This window comes from Ursus arctos, unplaced genomic scaffold, assembly GCF_023065955.2.
Source record: "Ursus arctos isolate Adak ecotype North America unplaced genomic scaffold, UrsArc2.0 scaffold_11, whole genome shotgun sequence".
In the NCBI taxonomy this organism is placed as follows: Eukaryota; Metazoa; Chordata; class Mammalia; order Carnivora; family Ursidae; genus Ursus; species Ursus arctos.
In genome coordinates, this window is record NW_026622775.1 from 54,409,441 (window position 1) to 54,426,260 (window position 16,820).

General features: G+C 37.5%; 1 protein-coding gene across 2 annotated transcripts in view; it reads left to right on the forward strand.

Moving 5' to 3' along the window:
• Positions 1-16,820, forward strand: part of ANXA10 (annexin A10) — an 86,631-nt gene that overhangs the window by 35,051 nt on the left and 34,760 nt on the right. For both annotated transcript variants that reach the window (XM_057310164.1, XM_057310165.1), the window contains one exon: positions 3,811-3,905. In XM_057310164.1, coding sequence (XP_057166147.1) covers positions 3,811-3,905 — 95 coding nt within the window. The remainder of the gene's footprint in view (positions 1-3,810; positions 3,906-16,820) is intronic.

Genomic DNA, 16,820 nt, shown 5'->3' on the forward strand with positions numbered 1-16,820 from the left:
ATGTTTTCCTCGGCTACTATGGGTTTTTTTTTCCAGTTTTCCTGAGATATAATGGATATCTAACATTGTATAAGTTTAAGATGTACAATGTGATGATCTGACAGGTGTGTGTGTGTGTGTGTGTGTGTGTATATATATATATATATGCCTATATATATACCTATATATATATGCCTATATATATACCTATATATATATAATATATATATTAATATATATATTATTAAAACAATAAGGCTAGTAACCTCTCTTTGCCTGACAAAATGATAATTGTTGTTATGGTGAGAACATTTAAGATTTATTCTCTTAGCAACACAGAATTGTTAACTATAGTCATGGTCATTAACAGACGCATGCAGAGAGGTGTAAACTTTTGAGTCACCAGACTGCATATTCCAGCTGAGATCAGACAAGATGATGCTTTGTCTTCTTGTTTCAGCTCTTATACTACTGACAAGTGTGCTTTTTGTGGTCTATTTAATGCTACCTCTTTTTTTGCATCTTTATGCTTTTTGTTGGTGATTGTGTTCTTTAAAATGCCCCCCAAATGTTGTCCTGAATGCTGTCAAGTGTTCCCAAGCACAAGAAGAAATATTAGGGAGAAATTACGTGTATCACATAAGCTTCATTCAGACATGAGTTCTAATGCTGTTGGCCATGAGATTAATGTTAATAAATCACTAATATAGTACATCCAGAAAAAAAGATAAAATTCACTGATCTATGCATGAAGCTTTCCAGAAAGACGCTAAAGTAACATCCGTCCTATGTTATAAAGCTATGGAAAAGCAGCTGAATTTGTGAGTTCTTGAGATAACAACTGATAATATAAGAAGTGTAGTGATCAGCTTTCTCTAGAAAGTAGTGATAGATGCCTTGCATGTTTCAAAAGATGATACAGCATAAAAACTGTCAAACTTTCAGTTGAACAAGTTTTGTAATCAGTAGGCTGTAGAAGAATACCTCCTTAAGATATTTTTTAAAAATACCTCCTAGGGGCGCCTGGGTGGCTCAGTCGTTAAGCGTCTGCCTTCGGATCAGGGCGTGATCCCGGGGTCCTGGGATGGAGCCCCACACTGGGCTCCACTACTGGGAGCCTGCTTCTTCCTTTCCCACTCCCCCTGCTTGTGTTCCCTCTCCCACTGGCTGTCTCTCTCTCTGTCAAATAAATAAATAAAATCTTAAAAAAAAAAAAAAAAACTCCTAAATTTTACACAGGAAAGCATAGGGGGAAAGGAAGGATTTCAATGCTGATGAGACAGGCTTGTTTTTATAAGGACATTGGCAAACAAACATGTATGTTGTAAATGGCATTTCTGTTGACAAAAATACTGTGGGGGTTGTAGAACTCTAACGGTATGTTTCCCCTCAGAGCAATAGTTCAGCGTCTATTAATTCAGTGTTCATAACAACTTTGTAGAAAACTACCGTAAATACCAAGAATCAATTGTATATCATAGAAGCCTATAAAATTCCTATGGTTTGTTATGCCAGGCTTTTCTGTTAAACCAGGAAATAAGAATTACCTAGAAATTCTTGTCAGAATGCAATAGGATAAGAAAGAAAAACTGAAAATAATTGTAAAGAAGAAATCAAAATTCTTATTATGTGTAGAGTATATTATTTGTATCTCAAAATCTAAGCTAATCAACTAAAAAGTTATTAAAATTATGAGAATTCAATAATATTTATGAATACAAGGTAATTTTATGTTTATAAATTTCAATATGTATTTAATTAAGCAATTATGTGTTAAGAAACAAATTAAAAACAAAGTCACTTTAAATGTCAACATAAATGCAAATATGAATATTTTTAAACAAAATAAAGTCTCTTGCCATTTACAAAACTCCACAAACCTTTATTAAGTCTTTTAGAAAAGAAAAATACCAAAATAATTTAGCAGATACAGTGACAAAAAGACAACTTTTCAAAATTGATTCCTAAATTTATAGTTATTTTAATTAAAAAATTTTAGTAGTTTTGAGATCCATATAAAATTAATCTGAAATATCCTGATAGAATAAATGAGCAAGAATTGTTGTGAACATTTTGAAAAATGGAGATTTAGTCACAGAGGTAGGTTGTAATCTCAACAGAACAACACAAAAGACAGAAGACTATAATAATTATATAAATGTGAAGACAGTAAAAATAACAATGGATATAACTCAAAAATCTTCTATTTAAAATTTGTTCCTTTTGGAATTCCCATCATGAAGTTAACAGACTCCTACAGAACTACTGAGTGTCCTTGAGTCCAGGGCATTAACCAGCTAGCCCCAGGGCAATATGTTGCTCTATGCCTCTCACAAACCATAAATTTCAGGGTTTGGAGCAGATTCTATGCCTCTCTCCTTCCATTTTACACCTTCAGATCATTTCTCTCACCTGCATAAAACATCCTGCTCTTCCTATTGTTTCACAGGGCATAGTAATCTATGTAAATCCCAGTCACTAGCCTTCAATCACTGGATATTTCAGCACCTGACTCAGCTTTCCTAAGAACCGAAGGGCATCCAGGATGGCTTTAATTTCCGAATAGATGATCTATTTAACATCCTAGACTTTCAATTCCTTTTTCTCCTCTTCTCCATTAAATATCTACTTTCGTCAAAGAAAAACTGTACAACACAGAATTAAACAGGCAAGGAAGACTTTATTCAAGACTATTGCAACAGAAATCAAGACTTTAACAATAGAGGAAATAACTCAATTCCTCTGAAACAAATGGCAAGAGAGTTTTTAAGCACAGGGGGAGGTGGGGGACTAGTTGAAAAGTACTGGAGGACACTGAGAGTTCGGGGTGTTTATCAATACGATTAGACCATCTGTGTTTGCTAATTAGTTCTTAAGAAAGTTAGGTTCCTACCCTCCCGCAGATACTAGGAGATAGGGATTCTATCTTTCTTGATGATTATATTTCAAAGAGATGGCTCCCAATCTTTTGGGAAAGCATTTCTAGATTGTAAAACTGGCAAGTGATTGGCAGATTTATATTTCAAAGGAGCAAAGAAAAATTTACAATTGCAAGTTTTCCAAATTAATGCTCTTAGAAAAGGGGAATCAAGGGCATACAGTCAGAAAGAACCCTGTCTAAATTTTAGTCAAGCTGAGGGAAATGCTAAGGCCTTCTTGGTCACTCTACTATGACTATAATTAGAGTTAAATTTGTCTAAACTAGTTATGCATTCGGGTGTTATACCAGTACAGTGAGTTGGCATATAAGGAAACAAAGGCCTCATACAGCCCAGAAACAGCCTTGGTTATAACAGGATAAAGAGGCCATATTCCATGACAACCATAAGAGGTTCACACAGTCCCTCAGAAGGTTACACAGCCCTTGTACTTTCATACATCCCTTCTCCATTACTCTCCCTTCTTGAGGTTTTGAACTGTAGCTGTTATTTTTGTCTTAATGTATGTTCATTATAAATTATATCTCCTTAACTGTAAAATGAGAAAGATGTTGTACCCATTTAAATACTAATTAGCTTGAAGGTCAAGGAAAACTTTTATGGTGGGTAGGAGAGCTGGCTGAAGAAAGAGCATATTTTTTATTCCTCTGTATTTTTTAATTGGATCTTTTTAAAGGAAAATCTGTAAGCATAGCACCAAACCGAAAGATAGGAAGAACCTAGCTTTCATCAAGTGTTGCTCTGTGATTTCCAATTTTAGTTAAAATTGCTCACTGCTTTAAAGTACCATCAGGGATAATGCCTGCACCATAGTTTTTGATCCTTAGATAATGGGTTCTTCCAAACTACAGAGTAGCAACTTTACTAATCTTCAAATATTATTCTTTTCCAGGCTGTGACAAAGACATGCTGATCGACATTCTAACTCAACGCTGTAATGCACAAAGGCTGATGATTGCGGAGGCATACCAGAGCATGTATGGCAGGGTAGGGCTCTTCATCTTGACCTGTTTCTAGGGCAAACTCACAACCCTTTCAGAAAACAGACACTGTTACTCTTTTCAGTTTCCCAGATTACAAAGATCTCAGACTCCACTGTATGTCAGAAACAGTCCCTATGCCTCTAACATGTTTCAAGGAATGTAAGAAAGACGTATCTATGTGTGAGGCATGTTCAAACTTACAGTGACTCCATCAGTCCTTTCTCAAAAATCATTCAGCTTCATAAAATGAAAATTCTGATAGTCTTGCACTGCCAGTTGGTCCAATTAGGCTAAAAATGTTGCGCTGGGAACACCCCTGTGTCAAGCTTTAGGGAAGGCATAGAAAGGGCTAATGATCACTAGGTCAAAAAAATAAGATTTTTCCTGCAATTCTCCACAGGTCTTCACCTAACTCTCAACCAAAGTGAATTCTGTACTAGCTTTTCTTCTCACAGCATGCAGTTATAGAGACCATTAAAAAAGAATGGCAGTTAAAAATAGTTTAAGGCAATAAAACTATCCATAGTGCTTTAAAGTAATCACATTCTAATTTCAAAGCAAGTACCATTAAAGATTCCTTTCTTTTGTTATGCATTTAAACCACAGATTCAGAACAAAAACTCTTCAGGCCAAAAGGGCCTGAAATAGCAATTACTTTGTCAACTGAGCATTATTGATGAAACACTATCATAATACTTTCTCTATGGAGTTAGCTCTTATAAATTCACTCCATCTCTAAACCTCAGTCTTTGAACAGCTATAATACACGAAATAAAGGATAGCCCTCTGTTGTAGAATAAATTAATAATCAAAGAAGCTACCACTACTAGTTATATTAGTTGAATTTAGTCATAGAAGGAAACCAGTTATGCTTTTTTTTTTTTATTTTCCAGGTAAAATAGCTATTGTAGCTTATGTTCCTATGATACCAGTGCTAGTTTTCTCTTGAAAAAGAACATAAAACTATAAAAGTTGTAGCATCACTAATCTAATATTGTTTTAATATGCATACTGTTATAAGAGTGGTCATTTTTCAGTATTTTTTAACCCAAAGGTTTGCATACATCTTTGCATTTTATACATGAGGTTAATTTAGGTTGAAGGCATTACTTCATTATATTCTACAAAATGACACCAAAACAGATTAAAACATTAAGAAATAAGGTACTTACACTCAAGGAATGTAAAATCCATTAAACAGTTTATACTCCCAAAGGTCTCAAAGTTTGTTAAACTCTCACCTTCTGCTGAACAACCCATATTGCATGGAAAAGTTTGGCTAATAACACAATCGCACCAATGGGAGACAGTGAGTCATGCTGGCCCCTTTCCTCCAAAATACTCTTGTCATAAATCAGTTATCAAGCCTTGAAAATTATTTTTCTTCTCACATTTCTTTTTCCCTCACTTACACAGTTTTGATTCATTTGGTACCCAGACTAATGTGAAACTCCTAACTGGTATCTGCTACCTTTGGGCCTTCCCACTCTGGTCTATCCCCCACACTGAAGCCAGAATGATTCCAAATCTAGAGTTCTGCTTTCCTCATTTTGTCCCTAAACGTTTGTTTTATTTCTGCCTTACAAATATCCACAGGTCCATGGAATAAACCAATACCTTCCCAGCACATACAAAGCCTTGCTTTACTGTTTCTGTTCTCCACTTTATTCCCTTTCCCCCTTCTTCACATCAACTGCAACTACTTGTACTTCTACAAATGAACTGTGCCTGCTCCCTCACCTTTAATCAGGGTATTTCATCTACTTCAATGGCCTGACTCCCCACCTCCACAAGATGCACACTTGCTCATCTTCCCAGACATTGCACACTTCCTCACACCACTAACCCTAAACAGAGTGGAACGGACTCATGCTGCTACTGCATTCTTTACATTCCCCCTCAGTACATATTGACACATTATGAGCTTGTTTATATGTGTGTCCCTTTACCAGAGTCTAAATCCTCAAAAGTTGGAATGCACTTCATCCAGAAAGTTTAGCACAAATGTCCATCTAACATGTCAAGATTGCCTAATTATGTTTGTTGAATTACAATGTGAAGGCATAGTTTTGGCTGCTCTTGTAAACCTTTCTTACCTGTCACACTCACCCTCTGCCCTGTGCTAGATGCTTCCTGCCGGGGTCCCAGAATTCCCTGTGCATACTGCTACCATGGCCTTGCCACACTGGGTTGCGTTGGTTTACTTTTTTCTCTTGATGACTAGACTATAATCCCCTAGAAAATCAGGGACCAGGTTATTTGCTGCTATCCCTCCAGAGCTCAGCGCAGGGTCTAACATAGAAGATGAATTTCATTTACAGAAAAAGGGCATCTAAGAAAGTATATTTTGCCTATTTACATTTTTGTTTAAAAAAGAGAAGGGGACATCCCTGTATTATCCACTTTATACTTTTGCTATCTTTTGCTATCTTTCCCTTTCTGTGGTGAGAGTGTATAGATTTCCTGTATATTAGTCTTCAGTATTTTTATTTTTTATTAATATGGATAATTAAGATTTGACAGAATTATTTTTTTTTAGCTGCTGAGCAAAGTGCAAGTCTAGGCATGCTCCATAAATACTTATTACTTGATATTTTACATTAGTGAAGAGCGCCTGAATTTCATCAACATCTTTTCCTCACCCAAAGCACACTAATCCCTACACTCAAATGAAAAGTCTTTTGGAATGCCTCTGATTGACACATATATCAACATAATTAAAGAGGTCCCTCCTGATCCTCCACACCAAAGTAAGTACAATGCTATAGCCAGTGCAGTGAAACCAAGGAAACAACGAAACACCTCTGGGGCTAGGCAGAGAAACTACACATATCTGATAAGTTTAGCAATTAGACAGCGATTCCTGAAAGGGGTTCAAATTACCTTGCAGTAATTTATTCTCTCAGTTTTCATCTGAACCAGGAATAATCAGCTCTGAAATATCCTAACATCTAGAATTCATTAAAATTGTGGTGTTGGTTATATAATTTAGTGCAGAGGCTAAGTTGCCCTGAGCCACACAAAGTTAGAACTTAAACCAAGGTTATCGGACTCTAAATCATGTTTTTCAAAGTTTCTCAGTAATGCCTGTTGTTCTTAACTGAATAAACACCAGATTTAACAAGAGCAGATACTATACTGTTAACTCCCTCATATTCTTCAAGGCTTTGCACAATGTCAGCTACTCAAGAAGGCCTGTTTAAAACCGTCACCCACCCCAAAGCCTATGCCAGCTCCCCAGATCCCTTTCACCTGTTCTTTTGCTTTTTTCTATAATACTCACTGCCTTCTAACATACTACATAATTTATTTATACATAATTATTATTTATTGTTTGCCACCTCTCCCTAATTTAAGCCCCACAAGGAGAAGAATCTTTGTTTTGTTCACTAATGTGACCAAAGCACTTATGACAGTGGCAGACATGTAGTTGGTGTTAGACTCAACTGCAGCCCCTCAAAATTTAAATGTTGAAGCCCTAATCTCCCAAAGTAACTGTATTTGAAAATAGGGCATTTAAGGAAATGATTAAGGTTAAATGAGGTCATAAGGGTGGGGCCCTAATCCTAAAGGACTGGTGTTCTTAAAAGAAGAGAAAGAGATATTGGCACTGCATGCACAAAAGAAAGACCATGTGAGGAAACAACAAGAAGGCAGCCATCTGTAAGCCCAAAAAAGATGCCTCACTAGAAACCAGCCCTGCCAGTACCTTGATCTGGGACTGCCAGACTTCAGACTGTAAGAAAATTTCTTTGTTTAAATCATCCAGTCTATGGTAAGCTGTTAGGGCAACCTGAGCAGACTAATGCAGTTGATACTCAATACAGAGATGTGGGGAGAAGTTAAGATGACAGAAGATTAGGGGTACCCTAAGCTTGCCTCATCCCTCAAACACAGCTAGTTAAATATCAAATCATTTTGAACATCAAAGAAATTGATCTGAGGACTAAGAGGGCAAAACTACACAACTAGAGATAGAAAATCAGCCACATTGTGGAAGGCAGAATCACTGGTGCTATGAAGGAGAGGGAGCCCTGATCACAGAGAAGTGAGAGAGAAAAAGAGAGAGAGAGAGAGAGAGAGATAAAGCATGCACAGGGGATTGTACAAGAAAAATTCTTCCCTAAAACCACTGACTGGAAAAAGGAGAGGGACTATCTACTGAAGGTTTTATAAACAGTGGAGCACAAAGTCTTAAGTTTTGGTGGTCCACACCATCACCAGGGTCATGCCTGGTGGGCTTGGCAGTGCTCTGGTGGGAAAGGAAGGTGGAGACCTAGGAATGGGCAGCATGGTCGGAGGATACCCTGAGCCACACAGGGAGAAACAGTTCCCCTGCTTTGAATGCATTTGGGAGTGGTGGCATAGCCTCTCTAGGGACCAAAGAACTGGTGGTGCCAACATGCTGCCCTGTTCCCTAGCATAGGAACAAAAACACCGGCTGGGGACAGCAAACCTTGGTGCCAGCTTTTTGGCTGTGCTTTACCATAAACTTAGAATGGTTGAGGGGTGCCTGGGTGGCTCAGTCAGTTAAGCATCTGCCTTTGGCTCAGGTCACGATCCCAGCGTCCTGGGATCGAGCCCCACCTCAGGCTCCCTGCTCAATGGGCATTCTGTTTCTCCCTGTCCCTCTGCCCCTCCCCACCCCCACTCATGCTTGCTCTCTCTCTTTCTCTCTCAAATAAACAAATATTAAAAAAAAAACTTTGAATGGTTGCTGGTTGCACAACTGATTTCTGGGATAAACCGGCACCAGCTACAGTGCAGGGAGACCCTCCCTGAGGATCAGTATGGGTCCTTACCCCACAGATCTCTAAAATTTGGAGTTGTGAAACTCAGCTGTGTGCCTGAGATAAAACACAGAAGTACTGTGCCACCTGGCAGATGGACAGCTCTGATATAGGCAGAGTGAAGGCAGGGATTTGACAGAAGCTAGGGACACAAGAGAGGTGCTTATTTGCTCTTCTGTGAGGGCCTCCTGAAGAGTGGCAGATGTGACCTCCCTGCTCTTGGATAAGAGAGTGAGAGCAGGGCAACATCATTTCCCACCATCCCCCCAGCACTGACTGATTTCAGTGAGTAAAACAGTGCCATCCAATGGAGGCTGGAGCCACTTACATAAGCCCCGCCCCTGTGTGCCCTTCAGGTGTATATCCACTAGAGCAAGTCCACTTGAGAATCAGCACAACAGGCCCCACCCCCAGAAGACTAGCACAAACCCCTTGCAAGCATCAAGTCTACTGATCACAGAGTGCTACAAAACTTCAGCTCTAGGGGAAATAGAATCTAGCTTCCATTTTGGGGGGAGGGGGTGGGATCTAGCTTCTTTTGATAAGCAGACCAAAACACACCTAGGATCTAGTGTTTTTTTTGTTTTTGTTTTTGTTTTTGTTTTTGGTGGACCTCTTCTTCTTCTTAATATAGCCATTACTCTCAGGAGCAGGTATACAACAGGCTTTCCTAACAATCTCACACACACACACACACACACACACACAAAACAGTGACCCAGACAAAATGACAAGATGGAGGAATTTACCCCAAAAGAAAGAATAGGAAGTCATGGCCAGGATTTAAGCAATACAAATACAAGTAAGATGTCTGAACCAGAATTTAAAACAATAATTATAAGGATACTAGCTGGGCTTGAAGAAAGCAAAGTAGACCCTAGAGAATCCCTTATTGAAAAGATAAGAGAACTAAAAACTAGTCAGGCCAAAATAGAAAATGTTATAACCGAGATGCAAAACTGAATGGATGCAATGATGAGGAAGGATGAACCAGAGGAATGAGTCAGTGATAAGGAAGATAAAATTATGAAAAATAATGAAGCTGGGAAAAAAGGAAAGAAAGGTATTGGATCACAAATGTAGACTTAGGGAACTCAGTGACTCCTTAAAGCATAATAACAATCATATCATAGGAGTCCCAGAAGAAGAAGAGAATAAAAAAGGAGCATAGGTTTATTTTAAGCAAATTATAGCTGAAAACTTCCCTAATCCTGGGAAGGAAATAGACATCAAAATTCAAGAAGCAAAGAGAACTCCCATTAAATTCAACAAAAGCCAGCCATCACCAAGACGTATTATAGTCCAATTCACAAAATTCACAGACAAGGAAAGAATCCTGAAAACAGCAAGGGAAAAAAAGTCCTCAATCTACAATGGAAAACAAATCAGGTTTGCAGCAGATCTGTCCAAAGAAACTTGCAGGCCAGAAGAAAGTGGTTTGGTATATTTAATGTGGTGAATGGGAAAAATATACAGCCAAGAATACTTTATGGAGCAAGGCTGTCATTCAGAATACAGGGAAAGATAAAGTGTTTTCTAGACAAACAAAAACTAACGGCGTTCATGACCACTAAATCAGCCCTGCAAAAAATATTAAAGTAGACTCTTTGGGTTGGGGGCAGGGGAAGAAACAAAGACTAGAAAGAAACAGAGAATATCACCACAAACACCAACTTTACAGTTAACACAGTGTCACCAAATTCATATCTTTCAATATCACTCTGAATGTAAATAGACTAAATGCTTGAATCAAAAGACATAGAGTATCAGAATGGATAAAAAAAAAACAAGACCCATTTATATGCTGCCTAGAAGAGACTCATTTCAGCCTGAAGACATCTGCTGATTGAAAGTGAGGGAATGGAGAACCATCTGTCATGCTAGTGGACACCAAAAGGAAGCCAGAGTAGACATACTTATATCAGACAAACTAGATTTTAAACCAAAGATAACAAGAGATGAAGAAGAACATTATATCATAATTAAGGGGTCTTTCCATCAAGGAGCTCTAACAACTGTAAATATTTATGCCCCCAACTTGGGAGCACCCAAATATATAAATCAATTAATAGCAAACATAAAGAAACTCATTGAAAACAATACAATAATATTAGGGGACTTTAATACCCCACTCACAGCAATGGACAGATCATCTAAGCAGAAAATCAACAAAGAAATATGGCTTTGAATGACACACTGGACCAGATGGACTTAACAGATCTAATTCAGAACACTTCATCCTAAAGCAGCAGAATACACATCTTTTTTTTCAGTGCACATGGAACATTCTCCAGAACAGATCACATACTGGGTCACAAATCAGTCCTCAACAAGCCCTTAAAAAGACTGAGATCATACCATGCATATTTTCAGAACTCAACGTTATGAAACTTGAAGTCAACCACAAGAAAAAATTTGGAAGGTCTAAAAATACATGGAGAGTAAAAAATATCCTACTGAAGAATGAATGGGTTAACCAGAAAATGAAAGAAGAAATTTAAAAATACACTGAAGCAAATGTAAATGAAAACATGACAGTCTAAAACCCATGGGATACAGCAAAAGCAGTCTTAAGAGGGAAATATATTGTAATACAGGCCTACCTTGAGAAGCAAGAAAAGTCTCAAATATACAACCTAACCTTATTCTTTAAGGAGCTAGAAAAGGAAGAGCAAACAGAGCCTAAATCCAGCAGAAGAAAGGAAATAATAAAGACTAGAGAAGAAATAAATATATAGAAACAAACAAGCAAACAAACAAAACAGTAGAACAGATCAATAAAACTAAGAGCTGGTTCTCTGAAAGAATTAATAAAATTGATAAATCCTAGCCAGACTTATCAAAAAATGTGAGACAGGAAACTATCAAAATACTAGGAGAACAGAGGCAGCAGTCTCTTTGACCTTGGCCATAGCAGCTTCTTACTAGACCCATCGCTGGAAGCAAGGAAAACAAAAACAAAATAAACTATTAGGACTCCATGAAGATAAAAAGTCTCTGCACAGTGAAAGAAACAATCAACAAAACTAAAAGGCAGTCTATGGAATGGAAGATATTTGCAAATAATATCTAATAAAGAGTTAGTATCCAAAATCTATAAAGAACTTATCAAACCCAACACCCAAAATACAAATAATCCAATTAAGAAATGGACAAAAGACATGAATAAACATTTTGCCAAAGAAGACATCCAGATGGCTAACAAACCCATGAAAAGATGCTCAACGTCACTCATCATCAGGGAAATAGAAATCAAAACCACAATGAGATCCCACCTCTCACATGTCAGAATGGCTAAAATTAACAACACAGGAAACAACAGATGTTGGTAAGGATGCAGAGAAAGGGGAATACTCTTGCACTTTTGGTGGGAATGCAAACTGGTTCAGACACAATGAAAAAAGTATGGAGGTTCCTCAAAAAGTTAAAAAATAGAACTACCCTATGATCCAGCAATTGTAATAGTAGGTATTTACCCAAAGGATATAAAAATAGAGATTCAAAGGAGTACATGCATCCCGAAGTTCATAGAAGCATTATCAGCAATAGCCAAACTATGGAAAGAGCCCAAGTGTCCACTGAGTGATTAATGGATAAAGTAGATGTGGTGTATGTACACAATGGAATATTACTCAGCCATCAAAAAGACTGAACTCTTGCCATTTGCAATAACATGGATGGAACTAGAGTGTATTATGCTAAGTGAAATAAGTCACTCAGAGAAAGAAAAATGCCATATCATTTCACTCATATATGATAAACAAAAGGAAGGGGAAAAGAGAGAGACATGATAGAGATGTTAGAGAACAAACTGAGGGCTGATGGAGGTAGGTGGATGGGGGGGGTGGGCTAAATGGGTGATGAGTATTAAGGAGGGCACTTGTTATGATGAGCACTGGGGTGTTATATGTAAGTGATGAATCACTAAATTCTATTCCTGAAATCAATTATTACATTGTGTGCTAACTAACTAGGATTTAAATAAAATTTTGGCAAAAAAAACAGACATGTGAACATGTGAGGAGTTCAAGTTCACTCTTCAGACCCATCTTGTTCTCATAACACTTTTTTTCTTATTGTGTCTCAGCTTCATGGTTAAATCTACGATCTTGAACTATCAACATACTTAGGAAGTAGCTGGCTAGAAATTACCTTAGCTACTTTAGAGGTAGTATTATCATGTCACTAGCACCAGCAATATGTGTGGCATCTTTTCCTCTATCCTAACTTTTACTTGAGAAGTGAGGGATGGATGTAGTTTTAGCCTCAAAAGCTTAAATTCATTACATAATTTATCATAGATCAATTTTTATAAGCATGAATTAGGTAATTTAAAATGTACAACTACCTTATCTTTCAAATATATAATGGATTAGATATACTCCTTTTGGTGAAACTTAACTACCAGGAAAATAATTAATAATTGCAAGAAAATTTTTGATAAAATCAATTAAAAATTTAGAAGTTTAGAAACACCTCTGTATATGCTTGTCACAACCTGAGCAACTATTTGTCTTTAAAATAACATACAGTCTCTGCCAGGGAGGGGTGGAGGAACAGAGCTGGAGGGAGGAAAGAAGTGAGGAAAGGAGGGAAGGTGGGAGGGAGGGAAGTAAGAAGAAAGGAGAAAGAAAATTAGATACTCCTAAAGCCAGATCTAATTAGGCTTCAAAACACTCTCTAAAACAATCCTGTAAATTTGCACTCCCACCTGCAATAAATATATAATGTTTCCCATTTCTCTTAAATCTTCATAAAACTTCTGAAGTTGTGACCAATTTTATGGATATAAATGGGATCTCATTATGGTTTTAACTTGCCATTTTCCCTGATTAAGTGTAATGTTGAATCTTTTCATGTTTTTTTAACCTCCTGCTTTCTTCCTTTTAACCTTCTTTAAATTAACTCTATATTCTCTTATTTTTTTTTCAGTAACTTGTCAGTTATTGATTTGTAGTTATTTACATAATTTGGACATTAAGGTATTTCTTCTGATGTAGACTATAAATATTTTCTCCAAATATACGGATTAATTTCTAATTATGTTGTACAATCTTCTGTTAAAAACTGTGAAAGGTAATGAGACTCTGATATACAAGATAGCAGGCTAACCAGCCAAGATAACATAGATACTAGTAGAAGACAGGAGACTCCTGGGTTTAAGACAAAATACAGTTTATCACTCACAGTCATAGTGGTTGCCAAAGCATCAGAATTTTTGCACCAGTTCACTAAGCCTCAATCTCAAAAGTCAAGGCAAAGATTACCAAGTAACACCTGCACATGCAGTGAGCTGCACTGCAGAAGAGAAACCATGAGATTAGAACCTTAAATCAGAATGCATGACTGCCCATTGCTCATAAGGGAAACACCATCTCTATCTTACGATGCTATTCACTATACAAACATCCTTGGAAAGCTAGTCTAGAACAAAGGGCTGTCAGTGCCTCACTCTGTGTAATATTCAGAAACATGAGACCTACAGAAATTTGTCTTCCAACAACATCACACCTCAGTTCATTTTACTACATGCCATTTTCATTATTGGCTGTTTTTCCTATGAGCAAATCAATCCCCAAGCCACTCCTATCATTCTGACTAACAAAGGCTGAGACTAAATCCATCAATTTGTCTCATACAGCATTTAATTATCAAAGGATTCCAAGCAGCAAGGGGAGGTCAATTGGCAGTATTGATTCCAACCATGCCCCCATAGGGGCCTGGACCCAATGAACTCAACAAATTCCATAAATAATCAAGGCCTATCTTAAAAAGCTGAGTGGTTTGTTCTTAAGTTTTAGTAATGACCTTTCTACTTGGTTTGAAGTTTTCTTTTAGATAAAGGAAGATCTATTAGCAATGGCAGAGAATTCACCTTTGCCCACAAGAAGGAAGTCTAGAATAAGTCTATCATCCATAACAATTTTGCCAGTGAGTTGAGGTTGTCCTAAATACTTTCTAGAACCAAAGTGGTGTGAGCAGGTATTCCTTCCCCAGGTGCCAAGGTTGTTGTTCCTGATCCACCATTAGAAAATTGTCACTTTTCCAGTAGTTGTAACTTCATCATTTTTCTTATTTTTTCCAACTCACACCCAGAACTTTCTTTTAGAAGGGTCAGATGCAGGAGGGACAAAGGTGTTTTTATAAAACTTTTAAAAAGCCATTACGTCACACAAGCAATGTACTCAACTAAATATCATTATCCTTATGATCTAGGACTATGACAGTCCAGAGATAATCTGGTGGCTGAACTAGAATAGTTTGAAATCCTGAGCCCAATTTTGCTCACACTGCCACCCACAGAGTAGACCAACCAGTACACCCTGAAGTTGACAATGTTAGGAGAAAGAAAAGAATCATCATGCCTAGAAATGGTCAGGATAGAATCCCAAATTTTCAAAATAGATCTACATAAGTACAGGAAAACTCCTGTTTCTCTCTCCATAATTTAACACTTCACTTCTGACACCAAATGTGCAGATTATTTTTCTCAAACTAAACAATTCTCATACTACCCAGTGTTACCATAGACCCTACAAGTTAGAGGCTGTCTCACAAAATTGTCTCCCACTTCAGATGTCCTAGATTGTCACCTGTACGTCTGACTGACTGGCTGTAATTGGAGGCTCCCACATCTTCCTCCTTGAGTTCCATAATTTGCCAGAATGGCTCACAGAGCTCAGAAAAGTGCTGTACTTATTATTACTAGTTATTGTAAAGGATACAACTCAGGAACAGCAAAATGGCAGAGATGTGTAGGGCAAGGTATGTGGGATGGGATGTGGGATTTCCATGCCTCTATGGCAGGTCACTTCCCCAGAACCTTGATGTGTTCACCAACCTGAAAGCACTTCAAACCTCTTTAGAGTTCTTATACAGGCTTCACTATATAAGCACAATTAATTGAATCACTGGTCACTGGTGAATAAGTCAATCTCCAGCCCTTCTCTCTTCCCTAGAGATCAGTAGGGCTGAGGATTCCAACCCAATCCTCTGGCAATCAGCCCCCTTCCTCTAAGATCACCTTATTAGCATGAACTCAGAAATGACTGAAAGGGGGTTATTATGAAAAACAAAAGATTATCCTCTCACTCCTATCGGAAAAGTACAAGATTTTAGGAGCTCTGTGCCAGGCACGGGGGATGGAGGCCAAATACATATATATATATATATAAATTTATATATATAAAATCAAGCAGTACCTGATGTATATATATATACATATATATATATATATATATATACACACATATATATATATATCTCAAAAGAGAGATCAAATATATATTTTTTTATTATATCAAAATATCACGATAACCCTCTTCTCCACTTCATTATGATTATTATCCAGGAGGGAAAACTGCATTCAGTGATTAACTGCCCTACTAAGCTGTGTACATCAGAAAGAGGTATAGAAAACAGAGTCAGAAATTTTATTGAGTTAATCAATTATCACCAATTCCAGAAGCCTATGGATGGTAGGGACTATGCAAGATCCATCAAGTAGCTTAACTATCAGTCTATTGTTGAGTGACTTTTGTAATAAATACTGTACCATGGGGAAGACCCAAATTCAACCAACAGGTCCACATAGAATGCTGACTTGGCAGCTGTATCCAACACATTCATAAAAAAATTGAGTTCTTCCATTCCAAAGTCCCCCAGCATACTCAGACATTACGAATGTTTTAGTCCACAATGGGACAGGAAGACTTTGGTCCCACTCCTAATTATTTCTCTTCTGAAAGCAGTAGAGGCTGGGGTAGAAGGGAGGGAAGAAAGGGCACATGAGGAAATAAAGAGGATCTGCCTCAGTAAGCAAAATATTTATTTTCTGTGTGTCACCTGTGCTCACTTCAATCAAATGAACTTCAATGTCTTGGGCCCACACAAAATTCTACATCAAGTGGCAAATTCATCACGTCTGACACCATATTTCAACTTTGTGAGTTCCTGACTCAGTAGTCAGAGCCACATTTTGTTCTGGCCATAGGCAGTGTTTGGTCCTTTTGACTGATTTGGAGTTGGCTAACATTTGAGAAGGTTTTTAATGAGTTCATCTTTGAAATGGATTCTGTAGCAATGCTGCTGTGTCCTTGTGATAATACCTCGTGTTTGACCTAGTGCTG